The 22,780-nt window shown below is 35.4% G+C and overlaps 1 protein-coding gene across 3 annotated transcripts in view; it reads right to left on the bottom strand.

Annotated features, from left to right (window-relative positions):
• The window catches only part of LOC113718952 (ADP-ribosylation factor GTPase-activating protein AGD4), a 35,233-nt gene extending 15,169 nt beyond the window's left edge, over window positions 1-20,064 (bottom strand). For 2 of the 3 annotated variants that reach the window (XM_027243886.2, XM_072072974.1), the window contains exons 1-13: window positions 19,803-20,051; window positions 19,585-19,661; window positions 17,959-18,059; window positions 15,348-15,418; window positions 12,846-12,908; window positions 12,175-12,219; window positions 9,481-9,546; window positions 6,231-6,278; window positions 6,028-6,123; window positions 5,893-5,934; window positions 5,125-5,340; window positions 4,842-4,973; window positions 476-694 (exon numbers count right to left, since the gene is read on the bottom strand). In XM_027243886.2, the coding sequence (XP_027099687.1) occupies window positions 476-694; window positions 4,842-4,973; window positions 5,125-5,340; window positions 5,893-5,934; window positions 6,028-6,123; window positions 6,231-6,278; window positions 9,481-9,546; window positions 12,175-12,219; window positions 12,846-12,908; window positions 15,348-15,418; window positions 17,959-18,059; window positions 19,585-19,661; window positions 19,803-19,850 (1,224 nt within the window). In that variant the 5' untranslated portion in view covers window positions 19,851-20,051. Of the gene's footprint in view, window positions 1-475; window positions 695-4,841; window positions 4,974-5,124; window positions 5,341-5,892; window positions 5,935-6,027; window positions 6,124-6,230; window positions 6,279-9,480; window positions 9,547-12,174; window positions 12,220-12,845; window positions 12,909-15,347; window positions 15,419-17,958; window positions 18,060-19,584; window positions 19,662-19,802 lie in introns of all 3 variants that reach the window. The other variant, XM_027243887.2, reaches the window with a different exon arrangement.
• Window positions 20,065-22,780: the final 2,716 nt, after the last annotated feature.

Here is a 22,780-nt window from a genome sequence, read left to right on the forward strand (position 1 = left end):
TGCTTCATTAGTTTGACCCGAGTTATTTTCTAATATTATGAATGGATAACGACATAAATTAAAAGAGAGTAATGGTTGTTTATTACAAACTCACTAGCACATTAAGTTACTGGTTTGTGAAAAGCCATAGCATCAGAGATGTCACTTTGCACGACAAAAATTAACAAACTAACAAAATATGCCAAAACAAGAAGAGATCTGAAAAAAGGTAACGCAAAGTCATTTGATCATAAAGTATTCTCAAAGCTAAATACTAAACAAGTCAGCATTTCGCCCATATTAAACAGAAGGGTAATAGGAGCTGTGCCAGTTCACTACAGGCTACAGAAGTCAGATGTGCAATTCAAGTTGCACCTTATCTAAGTTCAATGTAAACATTTCAAACCCTTTTACTCTCTAGATAAACATAGTTTTAATTTTCATCATAAGCCAGCGCTTAAATCATCATATGAATAAGAACTGCGAACCATTTTACCTGCAATGTATACGTTTTCGATGGTGAAATTATTCTAAAGCACAGCCGCAACTCTGCATCTTCAGCATCCATTTTTATAATGGAAGTGTGGAGATCAACAGTACGACTACCTAAAGTCTCCTCATTCAGGGATGATCCTCGCTGATGCCTTGCTCGGAATCTTCCAAATACACGAGTACCATGCTCACTTGAGCTAGTGGGATTTAATGATTGAGAGCCCTGAGAGAGAGAGAGAGAGAGAGAATGAGAGAGAGAGAGCCCATAAGAAGCAATTCAAAATGACTCAAGCATCTTCTCACACAAACTTCCAATGTATGGTACATTACAGAAACTACAACAATTGGCTTCATGCCTTATAAGTGCACTGTACAAATAATTTGATCACTTGAATATCTTCCACAGGATATGAACCAAGATTGTTTCACTCATCAGAATAGAGAGTATAAGAGCTTTTCTAATCCAATATAGCATTGTCAGACAATGGAAATTGATGATCTCATATCAATAATTTGCACCACCAAGATCTTACAAACCCCAAAACAATATAGGAGATTGGGTTTCCAGAAGGATAACAGAGGAGGATAAGATCCAGAAAAGGTGCAATAAAATTAGATTTCCAACAACATCAGTTTTTAAATGCCTTGTCCTCTTTCACTTCGTGGAAAGAGTAACAGAATAAGGTTTTACAAATTTCTGAGAAGGTTTGAAAGTTTTCTTCAATCATGCTCACCACACTTCAGCACAAAAAGATATGGTACGTTATCCTGCTTCCCCTGCTTACTCCCCAAGGAATCTAAGAAGCAAAATAAAACTGAGTCAAAGAATGGGATTAATTCCTGAATTAGGAATCATTGAGCTTTCAATTTTCTTTACTTTCATGTATGCACCAGAAATGTTTAGATACAAATTTAATTGAGAAGAGAGAAATGTCAAGGCAAACTCATTTGGAACAGCTCAGAAGTCAAAAAGAGATTAATTGAATGAAGCACAAGGCCTAGTGTGCTGTTTCTAAAGAACAGGTGCAATGATTCCCAAATGATTCTTTTTTCTCCCCCTTCTATCTGCAAATAAATGTGAGCAGACCTACACCCTTTTATCTTTTACCACCTTACATTATTTGAGGAAGTCCATTTCCCAAAGTTCTCATCTCTATTCCTATTCACTGAATGTTCCATTTAAGTCCATGGGCAATTTCATAAACAAGCTTAATCAATTAACAGATAAGCAAAACAGCTGCACACACCCCATGAAAAATCGTAACAACAAGAAGACAGATATCCAAAAGACAAGCACAGGAGGCCTTCAGAAAGGGTCTTTCTGCTCCACCAATTAACATGCATCCCCCATGATTTCAATGCCAAAACCTCCTCTTGCTATATTATTGTGATTAAATTAAACAAAAAGATAGGACACAGGAAGGGTAAACAGTTGAAAGTAATCCTCTTCTTGCTTGGAAGATATTTCATGTAGAATAAGCAAAATAAGCGAACACAGAATGATTCTACTGGAAAATTCTTCGTTACTTCTAATGCTGCGCCCCGAGGTAGCAGCCAGCAGACAAGACTGAGCTGCCGCTGTGAGGCACAACTTGTTTTGTGTTCTTGTTTGCAAGTCAAAATAGGATATCCCAAGTAGTACGTGAGTACTTAGCATCTCACTTACATAAGCCAATCCACATTATCCTATCATCTGGATGCGGGAAAACACAGGCACAGCCTCTTCCCCATAGAGACAACACAAGCTCAATGGAAAACACAGGCTCACTCTTATGCCATAATGTTACACCCCAAGCTGCAGACATGACGCAAGCCATGACTCTAAGATGTAACATGTCTGATATTATTCTTGGCATGCCAAATTGGATATCCCAAGTTGTGAATGAATACTTGCACTCTGAACAACTTTATCTCAATTGAATGCTATCCCCAAAAAGAGCAAATCCAGAAGCAATTGTCTGAAAGTGCTGCAAGCACAAAGGGGATGAAGGTCCTGCTTACAACCTTCCAGTTAAACACACACTGATATTTTAGGTATGGAAGTTTGTTATATATGCTACTATAAGATCTGGGCCGGAAATCCAAAGACTGAGACAACTAGGTTGTGTGTTGTAGCTGTAACTATTCTTCTTGATTGTGTTCATACAAAGCACCATAATTACAAGAGAAAACCCAAAGATCCAAAGACAAGTACACTCCTCTTGTATTAACAATTCCACATTCTCATGAGGTAGAATCAAGTGATGCTTTCGTGCACTAACAGATAGGAAAAAGAAATAGAACAGTCAAATTCTTGTTAGTCATAATAATAGGGGCCATGCAGAAATTGTATCAGAATACCATCCATACTGACAAACACTACCAAGAACTCTTCAGTGCGTGTGTGTACATATGTATATATCTCCATTGATCAACATCAAGCCCCATGGAACCCTTATAAAAGTTTTGCAAATCAAAATGGACTACATTGTTGCCTGAATATATCTCCACTGATCAACATCATGCCTCATGGAACCCTTATAAAGTTTTGGAAATCAAAATGGACTACATTGTTGCCTAAATACACACACACATTGATATACTCAAAGCTCTAGTAATGACTTGTATTTTCTTTGACCACAATGCCCACAACGCATTTTGAGTTTAAAACAAGTCATTATTAGAGTCTGAGTTTATACATATCCATTTGATCAACATCAAGCCTCATGGAACCCTTATAAAAGTTAATTTGCAAGTCAAAATGGACTACATTGTTGCCTGAATTTATGAAATCAACTTGGTTGTTGCGCTCAGTTAAGAGAAAACTTGGTCAGGTTGCTATCAATCTAGTACGGGACTTGCTTAACACATCATATTGTAATCATTCTTGTCAGGGACAATGTTACAATTCAAAAACTTTGACTTGGGGTGTGTTTGATAAAACTGAAGTCTGAAATCTGAACTCTGAATCCATTAAGTTATTGAATTGTTAAGTATTAAATCTAATACATTTGAGTGCATATCACATTCAATAATAAGTGAATAGCTTATCACTTAATTTTGGGAGCAAATTTTCCTAGAAAATTCAGTGACAGTTAATTAATTTAGATGTTCAATTTTTGGTTATCAAACGGTCTGAATATGTTAAGATCTGAATCCATTAAGTTTAAGTGTTGAACTAGATTATCAAACAGAGCTTTGGTGTCCATGGTTTCAATTGGTCAGATGTACAAATACTGCCCCTCAACTATCACTTCACACTCGCACCATATGCCACTCTTCCATTGCCTCCGGGTGTTTTTTCCTTCTACACTTCATACACCAATTTAAAATACACAGTTTACCAGGCGAACACACATTGCAGCAAGTTAACAAACAACAGAAATATGGTCAGGATGTTATTGCTCCAGCAAGGAACTCCCTCAATGCTTTCTTCTACTCAACTATGTTTGCGTAGAATACCATGATTGTATGCTATTCATTAGCCTGCCACCTACCCAAAACAACGAAATAAACCTAAATATAAAATTCCAATCAGCTTCAAACTGAAAGTTCTTTCTGAATTTGAGTGTCTCATGTTCTCTAATTTTCCAACCATTTCTATCCAACGTCACGTGAAGATAATACAGTAATGTAGAACCAACAAAACTATTTGGTGGCTCATGTCTAAAAGTAGATGAATGTATGTATGTGTCTAGAATTATGCCCTAGGGGTGCCTAGGGAAAACCAATATATAATAGAAAGAAAAATCACTGGAAATAAAAGACTGCAATTAGAATCAAAATCTAATTCATGCACAGACAAATGTTTAATTGTGATATCGACTTCGCATCTTATTCTCCCTTTCATCACTGATTGTGTTCATTACTTTTGAGGTCAAAACTTTAGATGAAATGTGTTGGACAGAGATCCTATACCAGTACTAATGTCACATCATGTCCAACACGACTACAGCTGGGAAAAAGAATAGTCCATGTAACAATAGCATCAGAACAGAACTAAATGTCGTGTCCAGTTAGGAGTATTGTTTCCCCCATGGTACAATGCAACAGAAAATTTAGAATTCTTCAACAGATTCAGCATGAGTTTGGGTAAGATTACATTAATAACTTTCCTATCTCCATTAAGTTTATATGAGAAGCAACAGAATAAAGAGTCATGGTCATTTTTTCACAAACATGTGCAAACCAAATCACCATTAAGATTCAGAAACATAGTGGGTTTGTTTGGATTGACTTGATTTCAGATAAAATAATTTACTTCACAAATTTCATCTACCTTTTTATCTTTCTAATCACCTTTTTATCTCACATACATCACATCACAAAAAGTGCTACAGTAATTATCTCAAATAAATCATTCAAATAAACTCCTATCCAAACAAACTCACTGATGATTTGGTCCCCTTCTCTCTGTAGTAATATAAGTTCCCAAGACTGTCAAGTACAAAGAATCGCCTCTTCCAATCCGCTCTCAAACTTGAAGATCTTTTCAATAGATATCCTTGTTTGATTGTCCGAACCTATAGAAAGTAAGTAGCCATTAGGATAAGCAGTAACAATTACTAGATAGGTTTGCAAAATTGAAAAGATGCTCTTATAAATCATTATTAAAATTACCATGCTCACAAAAATGGTCAAATAGAAATAGACTACACAGAATGAGTTTCTCACCTCGCCTTTTGAGGTGGCCTGCATGATTGCTTCTATATTTTTGTAAGAATTCACGGAAAATCCACTTGTGCCAATACTGCTTGTTGACGTTTCCATGTTACTAGATGCACGCATATGATCCAGCTGTTCTTGTGTTCGGAACTCTTGAATTCGTTTTGCAAGTCTATCTTGTTCAACATTAGCCTGTTCCTTTGATTGTTGAGCATATGCCAATACCTGATTTTAGAATTTGTAAAACATATAAGATCTACAAATCAAAATATTCCAAGAGAATCCGCTTTATTTGGAGAATTATGACAAGAAAGAAAGCACATATTCAAAGAAAGCATTTTAGCTTCTAATCACAGCGTATCTCACATCAGGGACTTCATATTATGCATCAGAGATATCAGGGGATCTTAACCAAGTTTCTATGACAGGAAACAAGTAGTAAAAGTTTATAGTTGTCCGATGCAAACTGTGCTAGTAATTCATGGAGAACTATGCATGGAGAAACTTATATTTACTTAGTAGATATTGGCAAAGTTTTTGTGCATCACAAGAAGCAATCTTGCACACAAAAGTGAGCCAATTTAAACATTATCAAGACTAAGTGAGATGAGCTTCAACAAAGTAACAAAAACAGAGAGGAGAAAAAAATAAGCACAATATGATGCAACTGGAAAGTAAGATAATGGAATATACTTGCTTTACTTTTAAGTATCAATGGTGCATTCCTCCCATCAGGAAAATATATAATTCCAAACAAAAAGAAAAATTAATTTTTACCTGGTGAATGAATGGTTCCATTTGGCTCAACAACTCATAACCCTAAAAGAATAGAGCAACAAAACTAATTAGCAGAAGCCAAGGCATCAACTAGCCACAGCAACACATTAAATATCTACAGCAATGGACACTCACCAGCTTAAAGTATCTCAAGTGAGCATCCATAATAGCACTAAAAGATTCCAAGAACTCATATTTCTTTTTTGCCTCAATATTCATCAGAGCATTCACCTGAAATCCTTAGGACAAGGAAGCAAATACGCTAATGACCCGCAGGAGAGAAGCGACAAGAAATTAATAGAAGAGTACCAACAGGATCACTTGGGGCTAAAACATACTAGATTGAAACGACTTCTCTCGAATGTAGACTTTGAGTTGTGTAAATCCTGTCAAGAAGAAGCTAATAAGCAGAAAAGCCTTCAACAATAAGGATGGCATATAGCAGAAGTGAGACCAGTCAATAAATAATTTAAGTGACTAAGGCAGATGAAAGCCTATTAAACAAAAGCTTGGACTACTCCATCAAAACAAAAGACACACTTTTCAACAACTCGCATCCCCCCCCCTGCTAGAGAAGAAAAACCAGAAAACCCAAATGGCAATTAAATGAGAATTCACAGGAGAAGCACAAGTATAGCATCGCTAGTTGAGAAGCTACAGATAGAATGTACTTAGGCTTAATAAGAAAATTCACAAGAAATTCCCAGTATCACAATTTGCTTTCAACTCAAAATGCATGAATGATGCAAAGTTCAAAAATGAAATGAAATGAAGATTTATACTTCTAATCTACACACCATAATTATATGCATAAAATGTAATCAGTTAAGCATATGCTATGCCAAATTTGAAGTGCTTAAGTCCCGACTAGAAATGAACATAACTCGGTCCATATTAGTTAATCATTCATATGTTTTCAAAATTGAATAACTTCCTATCACTTAAGGAGGTGGATTTTTTATCACTGTTTGAAGGAGGTGGATTTTTTCATGTCTTTTCTATTTTATTGATCTTGTTGCTAACTTCCTGCCTCTTTTAGGCAGGATGTAGGCTTAGTCAAAGGGATAAACAGGAGAACAACGCTGAATTTCAGAATAATAATATCCTCTATGACGATCCAAAAAAATATGGAGCAGTACAGAAGAAGAATGAAAGGTACAGAACCATTGGCCCAAATCATCTCTTTCATTGTCATCTAGGCTGTGTTTCTCAATTCATCCACTATCTATCAGCAAATTCACCAGCGATCTCTAATGTTTTGCCTCATTTTCCCCAAAAAGTCGTGTATTTCAGGATCTTATCATCAGTCATCAATAAAGGGGAAAAGTTCTTGGGCTTATCATCTAAAAATTGATTTAACAACAGTGACAAAAAGTCTAACATTTCCTAGTGCTATCAAACCATTTGTTCAGTATCAGATAGAGCATATCTTTCTACAGGTATTTTGAAGATATTACTTCCTAGATTTCAGCATTGATTCATTTAACTTGCCAGATATATCAGTTTGCAAAACATCAGACTTCATCCTATTTGGCTACGGTCAATAAATGGGCTCTCCACCCTTTGAATTAGTACATCCTGATGATACCAGTCCTTGTCCAGTGATCTCTGAATCTAGTTTTCAGTGTCTTGTTGCTTTAGTTGATTAACATTATCCTCTTACTTGGTTATATCTTCTCTGTCTTCTGTGCTGAAACTACAGCACAATTTCAATGCTTCTGCACATACATCTTGAACTATAACAATGTTTTTCTAATAACATTTAGTTCCGGTATGTCACAGAATGTTGTTCTCCATTAGTCTTGATGCGTTGATACCATTAGTCTTGATGCGTTGATAGAGACCTCAAGATGGTGTTGCCAGAAAAAGTAAGGTAGTAGTAGTGGTTGGTAGAACACTATTTTCTAAAAAAGGTCTGAAAGCAATTCTAGGTTATTGTTGTTTCGACAGCATAATTGGCTACAATTCCTGTGCTGAAGCTTCATAAGGAACCACACGCCAAAATATAAGGTAGCAACTTTCTGATAGCATACTGAATCAAAAGGGTGAGTTTTACCATGATTATGGACATACTTTCCCCTCACTCTATATTGGTTTTCTTCCTAATCCTTAACCGCATTTATTTGGTTCTATCTGTATTGTTCAAATTGTAGCCCTCAAGTGTCTAATTTGGACTCTTTAAGTCTCTCAATAATGTCTTTTGGGATATTCTCTTCTTCAGATAAGGTATAGGGTTTCCTATTTTGTGCTGTTAAGTATCTCTGCTGATATTACAGGTTGTGAGACAACACTATTCTCTACTGAAGTCTGGCATTTATAACAAAGAAAAGGTTGCAGAAGATATTCTGCAAAACAATGTAACAAACCACAGGCAGCTCCCTATACTGCAGGAGACCACCAATTATTCGAACATATCCACCTCATCCTCATATAGAGGCTCACATCCTCCACGAAGTCCTCTGTCCACAGATCTGATTCTTATTGATTTTTCTAATTCTCTTCGAAAAGGTAAAAAACAACATTCTCACCCTCTCTCATCATTTGCTTGGTATGAGCAATTATCTCCTTTCAAAAAGTTCATTACTTCTTTAGATTCTTATTCTGCTTCTGAAAATCTATCTGAGGCTGTGTCTCACCATAATTGGGTGGGCTGCTGTGGGGAGGAGATGAAAATTGTAACGACAATAATGGTACTAGGGACCCATGTAAAACTATGAGCAGGTGGCAGGCGATTGGTTGTAAATGTATGTTCATGATCAAAGTTAACTCTAATAACCCTGCGGCTTGTTTATAAGCTCATCTCGTGACAAAAGGTAAACACAGACACATTGAGTAGATTATTCTAATACTTTATTACTCTGCTGGCCAAATTTTCATCTATTTGATAATTTTAGCTCTCTTGCTGTTACTGATAAGCAGTTTTTACACCATCTAGATGTCAAAGATGCCTGCCTTCACGGAAATTTGTGAGAAAAGTGTACATGCAGCATGATAGTCAGAACTGGAAAAATCTAATATCATAGATGTGGTAAAATGAATTCTCTGCAAAAGATAGCTAGGAGGAAGTAAATGTAAATACAAAACTGAAAGATTTCAGAGAGCTCTCCGTAGTTTTCTAAAAATGATAACAAGCTCTGCACACCAACATACAACTAGATGCCGAAGTTGCAAAAAACACCTTAAAGTCCTAATACTTCCTATCTTTGTTTAAAGTTCTAATCCTTATCCATAAAGAAACCAGAAAAGAGTAGCTCTCCCAAAGAAGACTCAATTTAAAAAGTCAAACATAGATTAAAATATATATCAGATTAAATAGATAACATTCTATCCCTGTATCACATTACTAATACTGGCAGCAACAAATGCAAGCATCTCAGCTTGTATTTTAAAACTCAAGATTGGGTTAAGATTGCAAAGCAATTCGACAGCTTGGTCAAAGTGCACAACATTGGAACAGCGTTTCATTGTGCACCAGTATATTTTCCAACACAGCCACTTCATAGTTGAAAAGATATATAAAGGCAAGTCAGAAAATACACAATTCTTCTCACATAAATACTTCATGATGTATCAGAGGGCAGAAATTACTTCTTCTAGTTCAGCAACAATCTCATCCCGGGTACTCTTCTTCAACGAAGCAAACCTTTCCCGTGCCTAACAGTTAAAAACAAAAATTAGTCGTCGAAGTAAGAGTTAAGGTGACAAATACATGACCTGCAATTTCTATAGCAGTAGTTAAAATTTGCTTAGCCACACACTAGGATATATTCAGTGCAAAAAAGTGAAGATAAACATTCTACACACAACGTAAAAGGACCACAATGCTTCTTTATGAGAGAAAACATTCTAAATATTCCACACGAGTTTCTTAAAATAAAAAAATAAACAGGAAAAATCTAGATGACAGCCTCAAAAAAATTGTTTCAATGTTTCCCAAAATCAACAAAACAGGGAGGCCACTTTGAAAAAGTATTGCTATATATCTACATGCACCACTTATCAAAATACCCGGCAGTGGTGACCAGTTTCAATTTTATGTAAAATGATTACTAATTACATTGACAGTGATTATGCCATCCATAATGTGATCTAACCTTCAAAATATACAAAACCATGAATCCTGTAGAGGTTTAATTCATGCATCCATCTAGCACACCACAGGAGACAGAGATTGACAATTGAAACATTACACAAGAATCTGATCAATGGGAAGACGAATATTAAGCTTGAAAAACATATGTTGATGCTAGTGAGTACAAGATTCTCACTTTGTCTGAAAAAGAAAAATAAAAGCAAAAATAAAAAATAAAAAGAAATTTTCCTCGGGAAAAAATAAAAATAAATCCCAAAAAATTGCTTATCAAAAATATTAAAAAGAAATTGAGAAAAGATTGGTTATTTTTTCAATATTATGTGTCACTTCATCTGTTCAATTTGGAATTAGGCAAAAGGTGTTTTTATTGCGCTCAGTTTTTCAATAGGTTACTGATTCCTGACCTAGAACGATAGAAAAAGACAAAATGGAGCACGTAAACCAGCCATTAGTTTCTCCTCTTTTTCAGTACTCTTCATTCCAGTGTTAAAGAGTCTAATCCATTCTTCTCGTATGGTATCATACACTATGGTACCATTCAATTTCAACATGCATCAACCCTCCAAGAGCCTGTTTGCCCCATCAGGGAAAATATTGTTACATGACACTGTTGATTGCGCATTTACTACCCAATTTGTCAAAAGCTTGCTACATTTAACTCTGATTGTCCTTGGCTTGTAGAAGTAATTAAGAGGAATCTGATTTTCAAGAGTTTTGCTGCACAGAATAGGCATGTAAGACAACCACATACTTTGAGAGTCCTGGATTTTTAGGATAGCAATTGTATAGATTCTTTTTGCCATATTTGTCTAGAAAAAGTAATTAAGAACTTAGCAACTTTTTCAAATTAAGTTGCTAAAAAAATTCTCAAATAGAAATTCTATAGGTAACATGTTATTGAAGAGTTTTGCATTCTAGGACAAGTCTAAGCAAGGATCTATTAAGTCATCCATCAGCACCCTTTTTTCAACTGCAAACTTTTTACTACTGAGGCAATACATGCATAATCTTTAACAAATATTCGAGTTACTATAAACCAGATCTCTAATGCCATACCTTAAGTGCAACTCTGCAAAAACATTCTAAAAAATCTGAAAGGTGTCGTCACATGATAGCAAGACTCAAACGCTTTAACTACGCTTTTTTCAGTTTATCTATGCTGGTAAGATGACAAAGTTGATGGCATCAAGAAAACAAAATATTCATACAAACACAATGACCTGAACACATAAACTGTAAGCATATGGTTCTAACTATTTGACATAGTATCATGTAGATATATGTCAACTTCATTGAGATCCTGAAATTCATCTTAAAGCAGACAATAAGGTAGCACCCCACGTTGCAAAAACTGTCCAAAGACTATTTTGTCTTTCAACAAGTCTGTGTACCACGACTACAGAATTTGAAATTAAAGTAAAAAATTCATGTAGTATAAAAGCTGACTGGAATATTTTGTCACAGTTCCATTGATTAAAAACAGGAGGCATTCCATTTCTTACCATATACGAAGTTCACAATTTCTTTCAAGACACATAAAACATCAATCGGTCATCAACTTACAAATCAAAGAGTGGAAAAAATAAATATGATAAGTTCATAAAGCAGACTTTTCATGCAACACCTATTGGTGTTTCCCGTTTTCTAAAAAGGTTAATGTTAGGCATAGTTTTTACACATCACTCCCAGACCATGTTATATTTAAGCTTCTCATGTAATCATAATTTGCATTATCATCTATGAGAAAATAGAGCAAAAGTACTTATGATATTTTTTTAGTGGGGAATAATGTATTTATGACATGAAGCTGAAGTCAGCTGGTTAGTTACTACCAGCTCAACCAGTTAATCTGATAGTCCTCCAACCATAACTTACTAAGTTAACCTAATCAATATCATTTACAAAAATATACCATCTTTCCCTAGCAACTCAGTCACACACCTGAGGCCTCACCTTTCTAGATAGATGGACAGAGAGAGAGACAGAGAGAGAGAGAATTTGCAACCACTACCCAGTTTCTCATTTGCATTATGTACCAACAAAATCATACTTAAAATGGGCAAAAATGTAAAATCACTCTTTATTGAGTAATATCACAACGTGTTTGACTTTAACATGGGCTCTTCTTAATACAAAAGTTAATCAAAGAAAGTGTGAATAATCCTCTTCCCCTTCACCACTTTTATTACCTGGTCATAACGAGTTACGTCTTTGTCAAATCGTCGACGGGATTCCTGCAAAGAAAAGGAAAAAAAGTAGTGAGCAACAAAGGAACCAATGCAAACTATTTATCATTCTACCTCGCCCATGAAGGGACCAAACTGCATGTATTGCAACCATTTGTACAACAGGGGTTACTGCCAGTAGTCTTTTCTAGAATAAAGAATTAAAAACTACACAACTACTTCAGATATGATCATCAGTCAAATCAAAACCAGTATTATGAAAGATCTAATATAGAATCATCAGAATATCTTAAAGATGAATTGCAGCTTCAGGAACTCTGCAAAGTTCTCCATGATAATTCAGTTCCAGATTTTTTCTTTTTTGGTAGAGTTTTAATTAACAAACTCTGATATAGCAATTAGCCTGATATGTGGTGCATCTATTAGCTTGATCTATTCCACTCACTTGAAGTTTTAAGAAAACTGCAAGCAGTATATTTTCATTCTCTTGATTCAATAGGAGCCAACTAATCTAGGGCCTAAAATAAATGAGAATGAAAATATCAAAGTTTTAACCACATTCCATCGATAATTAGCACATGCCACGGAAACAGAACCTATCCAGCATAGAACACTGTTTATCATACTAGTATGGACACGAGTAACACCCAATTCAGGCTAACAGTGGGAAGTACCTTTGCATCTTGCAAATCAACAGACAAAAAATGAGTCAGCCGATCGACGAGAACATGCTCTACCTGTAAGACATATATCCAGCAAAATCATCTGTCATACAGCATATAAACAAAATCCACAATAAAGAACTTGTGCCATTATCAAGAAAGTACACGAGTTAAAATGTAGCGGAGGTCACAAGTTAGGTGAGAAAGACATCCACCATTACTTTAACTGACCCGTCAAATTTCTTATATTCTCTAAAACTAGAGAAGATTAGCCCCAAAAAAAAAAAAGAAGCAAAAGCAATGTTCTTCCCTAGGTAAAATACCAGAAACTACCAAGTTTGACAATTAAGTTAATTTTATCTAGGATTTGTTTTTGTTCAAGAGTCACACTAAAGCATATTGATCAAACCTTGGTGCACTCCAGACATTGCTGGCAAGTCACCATATTGTATTTGCACCAATGTGTTTTGTCAATCACACGTTTGACTTCAGATAATCCAACTGGAAGGTTGTAATAAATCCCAACAGCACAGAGACAATTTCTTACATACATTCAACAAAGTAATACTTGATTTTCCAACCAAGAACACAGTTTTATCAGTAAACAAGTTTTTATTTTCATCCCTCAATCTGTTAGTATTGAATATAGAGCAAACGAAGGATATGGACACCATGAAAGATTCATCCAGTAAGCTCTTCAGTTCTAAAGACTGTTAACTTATAAAGCAGGTAGATACCTAGACCCAACTCAATGGCTAATTGCTTGAAATTGCTATAACAACCTACTCATTTACTTAGCCATTTTGCTTCACAACATGAGTTGAGTGTCCAAATATAACTCAAGAACCCAAACAAAATCACTCTGCAGATAAGCCAATATGATGTAGACCCCCTACTATAAGGCAACATGAGGAGCCTGTTATATGGGGGATTTGAGAAATAAATAATTCACCTTTCAAACACGTGAGACCATATTTCTAATGACTAATTCCTCTGTCACCATGTATATATCCTAGCAAACACAAAGTATGATTACTCAATATTCTCAAGTGCTTGACCTGCAATAATGTAGGTAAACTTTCATCCTCACAACTTCTACTGACTGCATCATTAATAGATGGCAAAAATTATCAAAACTAGATCAAATAGAAATTGTGATTTTGCAACTTGATATACCTCTTTCAACATTAAACATAATTTAGATTCTCTTATTTTGGAGCTAGATGCAGGAACATACTACATTTGTCAGAAAAATTTTGGTTCCAAAAATAGTATTTTCATTTAACTTAAGTACCTTTCAAGACAAACAGGATGAATCAAACAAACAAAGAGAAACAGTCTCTGCTTAAACCTAATTTAACGAGCCAAGCCACAATATCAGAGTTGCAGCATAATGGTTGAGAAGAAGCAGGGCAGAGCTACAATTATCAGTAAAAGTACATTGGTAACTAGACAAAAAAAGGTCATACAATTACATTCTTAGTCTCATTTCCAAGTGGAAAAGTTACCAAGAAACTGGAAATGCATGTAATTTGTGATGTATAGTTTTACAGACTGCTTACAGAAACACTAGTACACTATCTGTGTACATATGTGCAAAACTTGCTCCTTATCTGCCGACCTCTATATGTGCTGACCATGTTTTTATATCAACTAAGGAAGATATCTTAAGAAAAGTATACAGTGCTTAGGTATTCATTATTTTGGTTTTAACATACACAATAATTTGTAGCTCAATTTCAACAATGCATACAAATATTGTCCAATCCGAAATAACTCATCAACATCTCAGCATCAGGAGAATATCAAAAGCTTCTCTAACCTTGAATGAAACATAATTGGAGCCATTATGCACATAACTTGGAGGTATTTACGATGAATTGCATTTGTACTAATTTTTATGTAAAATGGACATACTTTGGGCACAGGTATCAGCATTTGTACAAAAGAGACAATCTAACTCCCCGATATAATAAGTGGCCCAAAACCGAATCGTCTTCACTAATTAAGGCTCCAAGCGCCCCCTTTGCTAATTTTTAATTTTCCCAATAAAGTAAGCATGGACATGCTTTTGCTAGGATTAACTGATATACATCCACTAAAACAGGTACAACCTCACTCAGAGATGTAAAGATGGGAAATCAAGGAGTTAAAAATATCGTGAAATCACTGAGGTAAAACTAAGAGTAAGATCAAATCATAATATCAAAATATTTGGAGAATCATAAAATTCCTCTAGCAGCTTTAAAGCATTATGAAACACTACCTCGCACATGTCACCTTTTTAAGGCTGGTATACCCAAAACTTTGCAAGCATGAATAGGATGTCAAAGTAGTTATATGTTGCACAAAATCGAGATAACAATGATAAGAACAAATTAAAATCATGAAACGTCTACAAGCATCTTTTAGAAGTCACAATGCACCATGAAGTTCTCAAAATTGAATTTGTTCTAAATATTTTAATGCCATCTTGCATTTGAAATCATAAGGAATGATGAAGTATTCACTCACTTGAGTACGAAGAAGCTCCTTATATGTAGCAAGCTCACGGAATGCAGAAATGAACTTTGACATTATTGGACCTGTAAAAAAGTTTGAAACATAGATTGGACAATAAAATAGAATTCAGATAAAGGTGAGAGGGAGTCTGCAGTTTAATCTATGACAGTAGTATCCCAAACATGATTTTCTTAGGCACAATCTATTAATCTGTTTACAGAAGAATAAATAGAAAGCAAAAGAAACAGGCCCACTATCAAACCCAACGAAATGAAACCTGAACTTCATTCTCATGCTTGAACAGAATACTGAGTGTTAAAGCACTACAATAGACAGTGAAGTAAAAATAATGCAAGATCTTCTAAGTTTCAATTTGAGCCTCATAGCTTTGCAAACTTTATTATGGTAGTTCAAAGAGGAATAGAAGTAGAGTATATTTACTTGAGCTAGTGTTAGAAGAAATAGTAAAAGAAGAGGAAGGAGGGAAAAGGAGAAGAAAAAAAGAGTTCATATATAAAAGATAGAATGGTGTTGTTCTTAAACTTTGTTCATTCGTCCTTTACGTTTTCAAGAAACTAATGCATGTTTTTGCAATTCACGAATCTACCAATTAGGTGACTTTAATGAACACATGATTGGCCAAGGTAGTTTATTAAAGCTGCTCCTTTGGTTCTGACCACTGGACTTCCACCTATGGTGATCCTTGATTTTCCACCAAGGATGACCTTAAAGTTCCACTCGCATTTGACTCATAAGATTTCTTCAATACCTACTACATGGGGCTGCTACTATGGTTTCATATTCAACAGCTGGCAGCAACTGTTTAACTAACAAAGGCTGCTAGAAACAAGCAGGCTGCTAGAAACAAGCATGTACAAATTTCACTTGATATACACTGAATATCAGGAGACAAATTACAATCTACAGTTCCAAATCAATTACAGACTGGAAATTTATCATAATGAAGTTTATTTTCTTCAACTAACTTTCATAGTTTTCCTATCCTGCATCAGAATTCAGGGAAAAATTGCTTGATGGAACAGTTAAGTACTGAGTGCATTACTTGTAGAAGTTGTTAGAAAAGTTTTTGCATTCACTCACAGTTAAACTGATGCCAAAAAATTGTACAGCAATTCCATGCCACAAGTTTCAATTAGGCAACCAGAAGCATCTTCAAGTGCTTTTAAACTTTCATTAGCAGGAAATCTTATCATTAAATTGAATGCTATAAAAGTTACTGAAGGACATCTTTTTTTTTTTGGTCCTATTTGTGAGGCGTGTAAAACCAAATGTATTAAACACTAACTATTTTTCCTAAGTACTATGTAGTACAAAACAGATTTCAAAAAAGAATTACATGCAGTAGCTGTTATTAAATTAGACTACTATTTTGGTTCTCATCTTATCTTGAAAAGCAATGATTTTCCAATAAATAGGCATTTTTCTGTTGACTCGTGAACAAAGATAATCACAACTACAAAATTCTGAACCGTGCAAATCTACAAATAAAAGGTCGGCTTAAAATCTGTCCACATCCCACTGATCATCATTACGTAGATGATTTCACTTCCATCTAATTCAAGAGGCACCATACAATTATCAGGAACATTTTATAAAAGATACAACCTAAATCACGAAGAAGGTTGTTTAACTCTTTCACATGATATGTAAGTTATCAATTGCAGCAGCATAGTAAGGTTTTTTATGATCAAATCTGACTTTAGGTCATAACCCTAAGAGATAGACTACCAGGAACTTAAAATCAAACTTACAGTCTACAAGCGTGCGACTTAGTAAGAATAAGAAATCACTCCTCAAAATACTATAGCATCCCTCGAAACTAAATATTGCACCAATTTCACTGCTGTAGAGAATCACTCTTTAAATGAATTCGCAGCAGCTGTTAAATTTAACAATGAAATTGAGCATAATTGCAAGTAGAAGAAGAACTAGGGGAATCGGGATCCGCACACAACTTTTAGAATCTACTATGGATAGCACCAGGTAACAGCAATGATTCACTCCTTCCAAGAATTTGGGGCTAGACAATGTCAAAGACAGCATTACTTTTGTCACAAGTTCACCCTTAAAACTAACTCCACTTGTTCCTCTCAATGGAGGTTTACATACTTTTTCTTATTTGGCATTTCTACACTATTTAGTATCATGACTTTCCTGATTTCTACTATGAAGAAGATCAAATATCTATAGACACAATAGTAATACAACCAAACAAGCAAAACATGGAGTTAGACATAGGTATTGACCTGCATAATAATGGGCTTCAGCATCAAAGGTCTTAGAATTTGCGAAAACCCAAAGGCTTAGTTTCTACACTAGAGATAATCATAGCATGCAATAGACCTTCATCGAACTGCTAACATCCAAACCCTATGAGCAGGTTGCCGATAACAAAGAAATTGATATCTTAACTGAATGTGGACAAGGATCATCAGAAAGAAGAGAAATATACATTTTGATTGCATCCATCATGTAGTTCATACTAAAACCAAATAAGTGCATAAGCGAGCCAGTCCCCTTTAGTTTGGTGCCATGCTTTGTGCAGAATGATATTTTGAAGAGGGAAAATGCAGCAGAAATTAAGCATTAAGATTTATATAACCTCCTATTGAAACGCTAACAGGATCATCTTGTCCACCACCAAATGCTTCTAATGATTCAGCAAACACGACGTCAGCATTGCAGGCTTCTCCAAGTGTTTCCCTGGCAACATAAAGAGAGAAACATAATAAATATATGACATCCCAATTATCCTAAGCTCTACTGTTGACCATTGATACACTGAAGATGGAATGCAACCATGATCTACTGAAGATGGAAAAGCAGAATAGGAAGAATAGACGAGATAGTGCAGTGGAGGGGACAAAGAAGAGTAAGAAATTTGAAAAAACATGGATTTACGTAAGGGGAAGAGAGAGGAAGAGAGAGAGGCATAATGGAATTACGTGTTCTTGAAGACATAAAATTAAATACAAATAATAGCATACACAACAATGAAGGGGAAAACAAGAAGAAATTTAACCTAAAACTAATTTACATACCAACAAGAAAGAGAGCGAAAGAGAGAGAGAGCAATGCATGTGCTTAAACGATCTCCTATTCAACAAATTAAAACATGAGACGTGTACATAAACTAGGAAAATTTGATTGGCCTAAATATGTATGAAAGGGTCTGATAGAGCTTCATATCAGCAAGTATAAGCTGAGGAAACAATGCTGTCATTAGAAGCAAGAAGTACGAGTACAAAAATAGAAAAAGTAGCACAAATATTCCGCACCAAAAGAGAAAATATGAGAGGATGAACTACAAAGAAGCAAAGTTAGGACATCGAGAAGAGAGGACAATCTGGAACTTCAATAAGAACTCCTCAGGGTTTAATCTTTAGAAAGGATTTTATCAAAGCTTCAATAATCCCTACAAAGCGGGAAAGGATTACCATACGGAGAAAGGATTTTAAGTTGTGTCGAACTTTAAGAAAGAGCATTGTATGACGAGAATAAAACAGTAAGACTTAAAGACCAAGCAAAGATTTCTCAGCCTCTGAAACCAAAGCAGTTCTCAAGAAAAGCCTTTCCTCACCCATATTCATCCTCCCAACAAGCCTTTAAAATTATTCCAACCTGATCTCCTCATAGACCATTTTCCTTCTTGACCCTCTTCCTAAGCTCAGAAACCAAAGATTTCCACATCAAGCTCTAAAGAATAGCCATTCATCACACATGTGCCAAATAAGGTGGCAACCTAAACAGTTCTGGCAAACATGACAGGTAAATAAAATAAACTAGACACTAAGTGTACATTTAAGGTCAAAGTCGTATATTTTGCTTCTTACACATGAAAAACATTAAACTTTCATAACATTAAAGCAAAATGGCCGGATCTCCACAGGTGAGATTTGAATGATTTTATAAAATTGCACATTAGGCTAGAAAAAACTCCTACAATTTTTTTAAGTCACCCAAAATACCACCGAAATTCTTCCGGCATTGTCATCTTCCTAGCATCGGCAAATTTAAAAATATAAACTTGTAATTAATAAAACATTGCCCACCATCAAAATTTCTTCCAAGCTAAACCTTTCTCTAATACAACTCATCTGTTGTACTGAAACTATTTCTCATTCTTGTGCCCAATTGGCAAATCAATATAAGATCGTAGTCAAGATTTAACTTACCAAGCAACAAAAATAACAGAAATAAAGTGCAAAGAAACCAATTAATCACTCACATATACTTCGCACAGCCCTTATAGAGCTTTTGGCATCGATCTTTAAGCTCCTCCGACGTCTGTTCCAGAGATCGCACCTAAGATTTCACAAAATCAAATAAATCAACACCAGGTTTCTTGCTTAATTTCAGCTCAATTAATAGATTATTCAAATCCAAAAATCCTGGAAAATGACATAGAAAAAAATTGATTGTGTAATTAATGAAGCGTATATTAACCTGCTTCTGGAACATTGGTGAATCCTCCAGCTTGATGAAAGTCGCCATTGCTCTCACAGTTACTGGGTGTGTGTGAGCCTTTTTTTTTTTCCAGTTTCTGACTTTTGGGAAGGAGGTTTTGCTGATCTATTTGAATCGGACTTTTAAATCGATTGGAGAAGGAAGCAAATTCCTGAGCTGGTAACTTTGCCAATTAGTAAAAAGAAACGCTATGAATTTTATTTTTGATCTTTCCCTCCGTGCGCAAAGGTGTCGTCGGCTTGAACCGGACATCATGTGTTGCTTTAGTTAATAGGACCGTTAATGGGTCGGGCGAGTTGAGCCCAACACCTTGGCCCAAAAAGTGCACTAAACCTAATTTAATTGGCCCAGGTAAAGTTTGTGCTTGAATCAAATGTGAGTTGAGATTTTGTTCTGTTAGGTTCAGATCTGATTAAAACTATTTGGTGTATATAAGTATAATTATCTACATAAAATATATATAATAATATTTATAATTTATAATTATACATAGTAGAATATTAAATTGTTAATAATTTAGATATAAATTTGCATTAATTCATAATTATTAAACATATACTATATTATAAATATGCATTTAATTATGAGAACCGAAACTTATACAAGAGTGTGAATTGAATTTGAGACCTCTAGTTGGGACTTGAATCCGAAAGCTAGAAAGCTCTATTTAGTTTGTGAGTTGAATTTGGATTTGCCAAAACTTAACTCTTTTTTTTTTGTCAAAACGATAACATTTTATATAGATTAAAACTTGATATTACAAGTATATACTTACAAAAGAGGCATGCTGCTCTCACTATCATTTTGCACTAGATCTTTTATCCAGCCTGAGAAGTTTGTTTCTCATTTTACATCATTAACTAGGTTCAAAGCAAATTTTGCTAGCATATGATGCAACACATTGCTTGTTCTATGGACAAAGGAGAAAGTGCATTGATCAAAAAACTCCCTCAGCTCTTAAATATCCTCCAGTATCACAACAATGTTGCAATCGTTGCAGTTGTTTGCTGTAATGCCATCGATCACACATTTGCAATCTAACTGTATCTCAATCTTTCTCTAGCTTGCTTCTTTGCCCATTTGCAGAGCTATTTTGATTGCCAGGGCCTCCTGGTTCTCCAACCTTTTCCTCTACTATTGCTCAGACTTTCATAATTTCTCCTTTCCAATTCCTAGCCACTATACCTTTTCCTGTTCTGATCATTTGCAATAATATTGTAGCACCTGTATTTATCTTGTGCACACCTTCCATTGGTCGCAGCCAGCTTCTATTATGCTGAATAGGAGTTGTTTCAACAATGCTTCTTCTACCTTCTTGTTTCTCAGCTTCCTTAACTCCATCCATTTTTGTTGAGCTTTTTCACGATATTGATTTCCTCCATCTTGGAATTGTTGAACAAGATCTTGTTCCTTGCTTTCCAAATCTACCAAAGGATGTTTATTGTTAACTCTATATGTTTCTGCCCATTGGCTCTTTATGTTGCTTCTAACAAACCTTCCCACCATCTCCAAAAGCTTGCTTATTGGTCTATCAGTCCATCCAAATTGTGTGGACTAAGTTTCCAGATCTTCTTGGCATAGTCACACTCAAAAAACGGATATTCCGTTGTCTCAATCCCTTCCCCACAGCTTGTGTAGATATTGCTTCCTTTCCTTGTCTTTTTATGTACCATTTCATTAACTGGGAGACAATTCTGCAAGCATTCCGTATGAAGCGTTTCAGTTTGTGTTTGGCATTAGTTCCCCACACTTTTTTCCACTAGCTCTCTTTCCTATTGTGGTTGCTTGTTTGCTCCTTGTTCTACCCTATTTTTGTTGCCTGTGCAGTCATTTCCCTTGCTAACACATATCCTAATTTTACTGTATATACTCCAGATTTGGAGTGATTCCACATAATTCTATCTTTTCTTTGGTATATGTTGATTGGGATATTTGCAATCTTCTGAGCCTCCTCTTTATCAAAAATTCTACTTAGAAGATCTTTGTCCCATTTTCCCTATCTAATCAGGTCTTTTACATAATGAACCTCAACTTGTCCTGCTCTATTTGGCTTCACTTTGCTATTCCTTGAGTCTAGTAACCATCTGTCCTGCTAGACCTTGATAGTGTTCCCATTTCCAACTTGTTTCCTAATCCCATTTATCAATAGGATTTTGGCACTTAGGAGGCTCTTCCACGAGTATGATGCTACCTAGGGTGCTTCATTCATCCACTCCTATCCTTTTTTTTATATATATTTTGCTCTAAATACTTTGCCAACAAGCATGTTAGGGTGTACAATTATTCTCCAAAGCTGTTTTGCTAGCAAAGTTGTATTGAAAGTTTCCAGATCTCTAAAGCCTTATCCTCCCTTTCTTTTGACTTCAGTAAATGTATTCCAATTAGTCCAGTGTACCTTCCTTTGTTGCTCATCTGCTCCCCACCAGAACCCTGCCATCTTTTTACTTATGTCTTTACAAAGTTCTCTTGGAATTTTGAAACAAGACATTGTATAGGTAGATAGGGCCATTATCATTGATTTCAATAGGTACTCCTTTACCAGCCAAGCTCAGCAGATTTCTTTTCCAACCCTATAGTCTCTTTGTTACACTTCCTTTGACTTCTCCAAAAATTTGGTTCTTTGTTCTTCCTATGACCATTAGGAGACTTAGATATTTTCCACTAAAAGCTTCTCTTAGGTTCCCTAGTAAGCTGCAAACTTCCCCTCTAGTATCCATATCAGTGTTCCTATTGTAGTAGACAGTAGATTTGTCAAAATTGACTAGCTGCCCTGAAGCCTTAGCATACAAGTGTAAGAGTTCTTTAATTTTCCTTGTTTCCTGGGTAGTGGCCTTGCAGCACAACAAAGCCTCATATGCAAAAAAGAGGTGAGTGACAGGGTAGCATCTTTTTCCTACTTTGATCCCAGTCCACTGCTTGTTTGCCCTTGCTTTGTTTATCATATTGAAGAGAGTTTC

The sequence above is a fragment of the Coffea arabica genome, chromosome 11e (assembly GCF_036785885.1).
Source record: "Coffea arabica cultivar ET-39 chromosome 11e, Coffea Arabica ET-39 HiFi, whole genome shotgun sequence".
NCBI classification, from domain to species: Eukaryota; Viridiplantae; Streptophyta; class Magnoliopsida; order Gentianales; family Rubiaceae; genus Coffea; species Coffea arabica.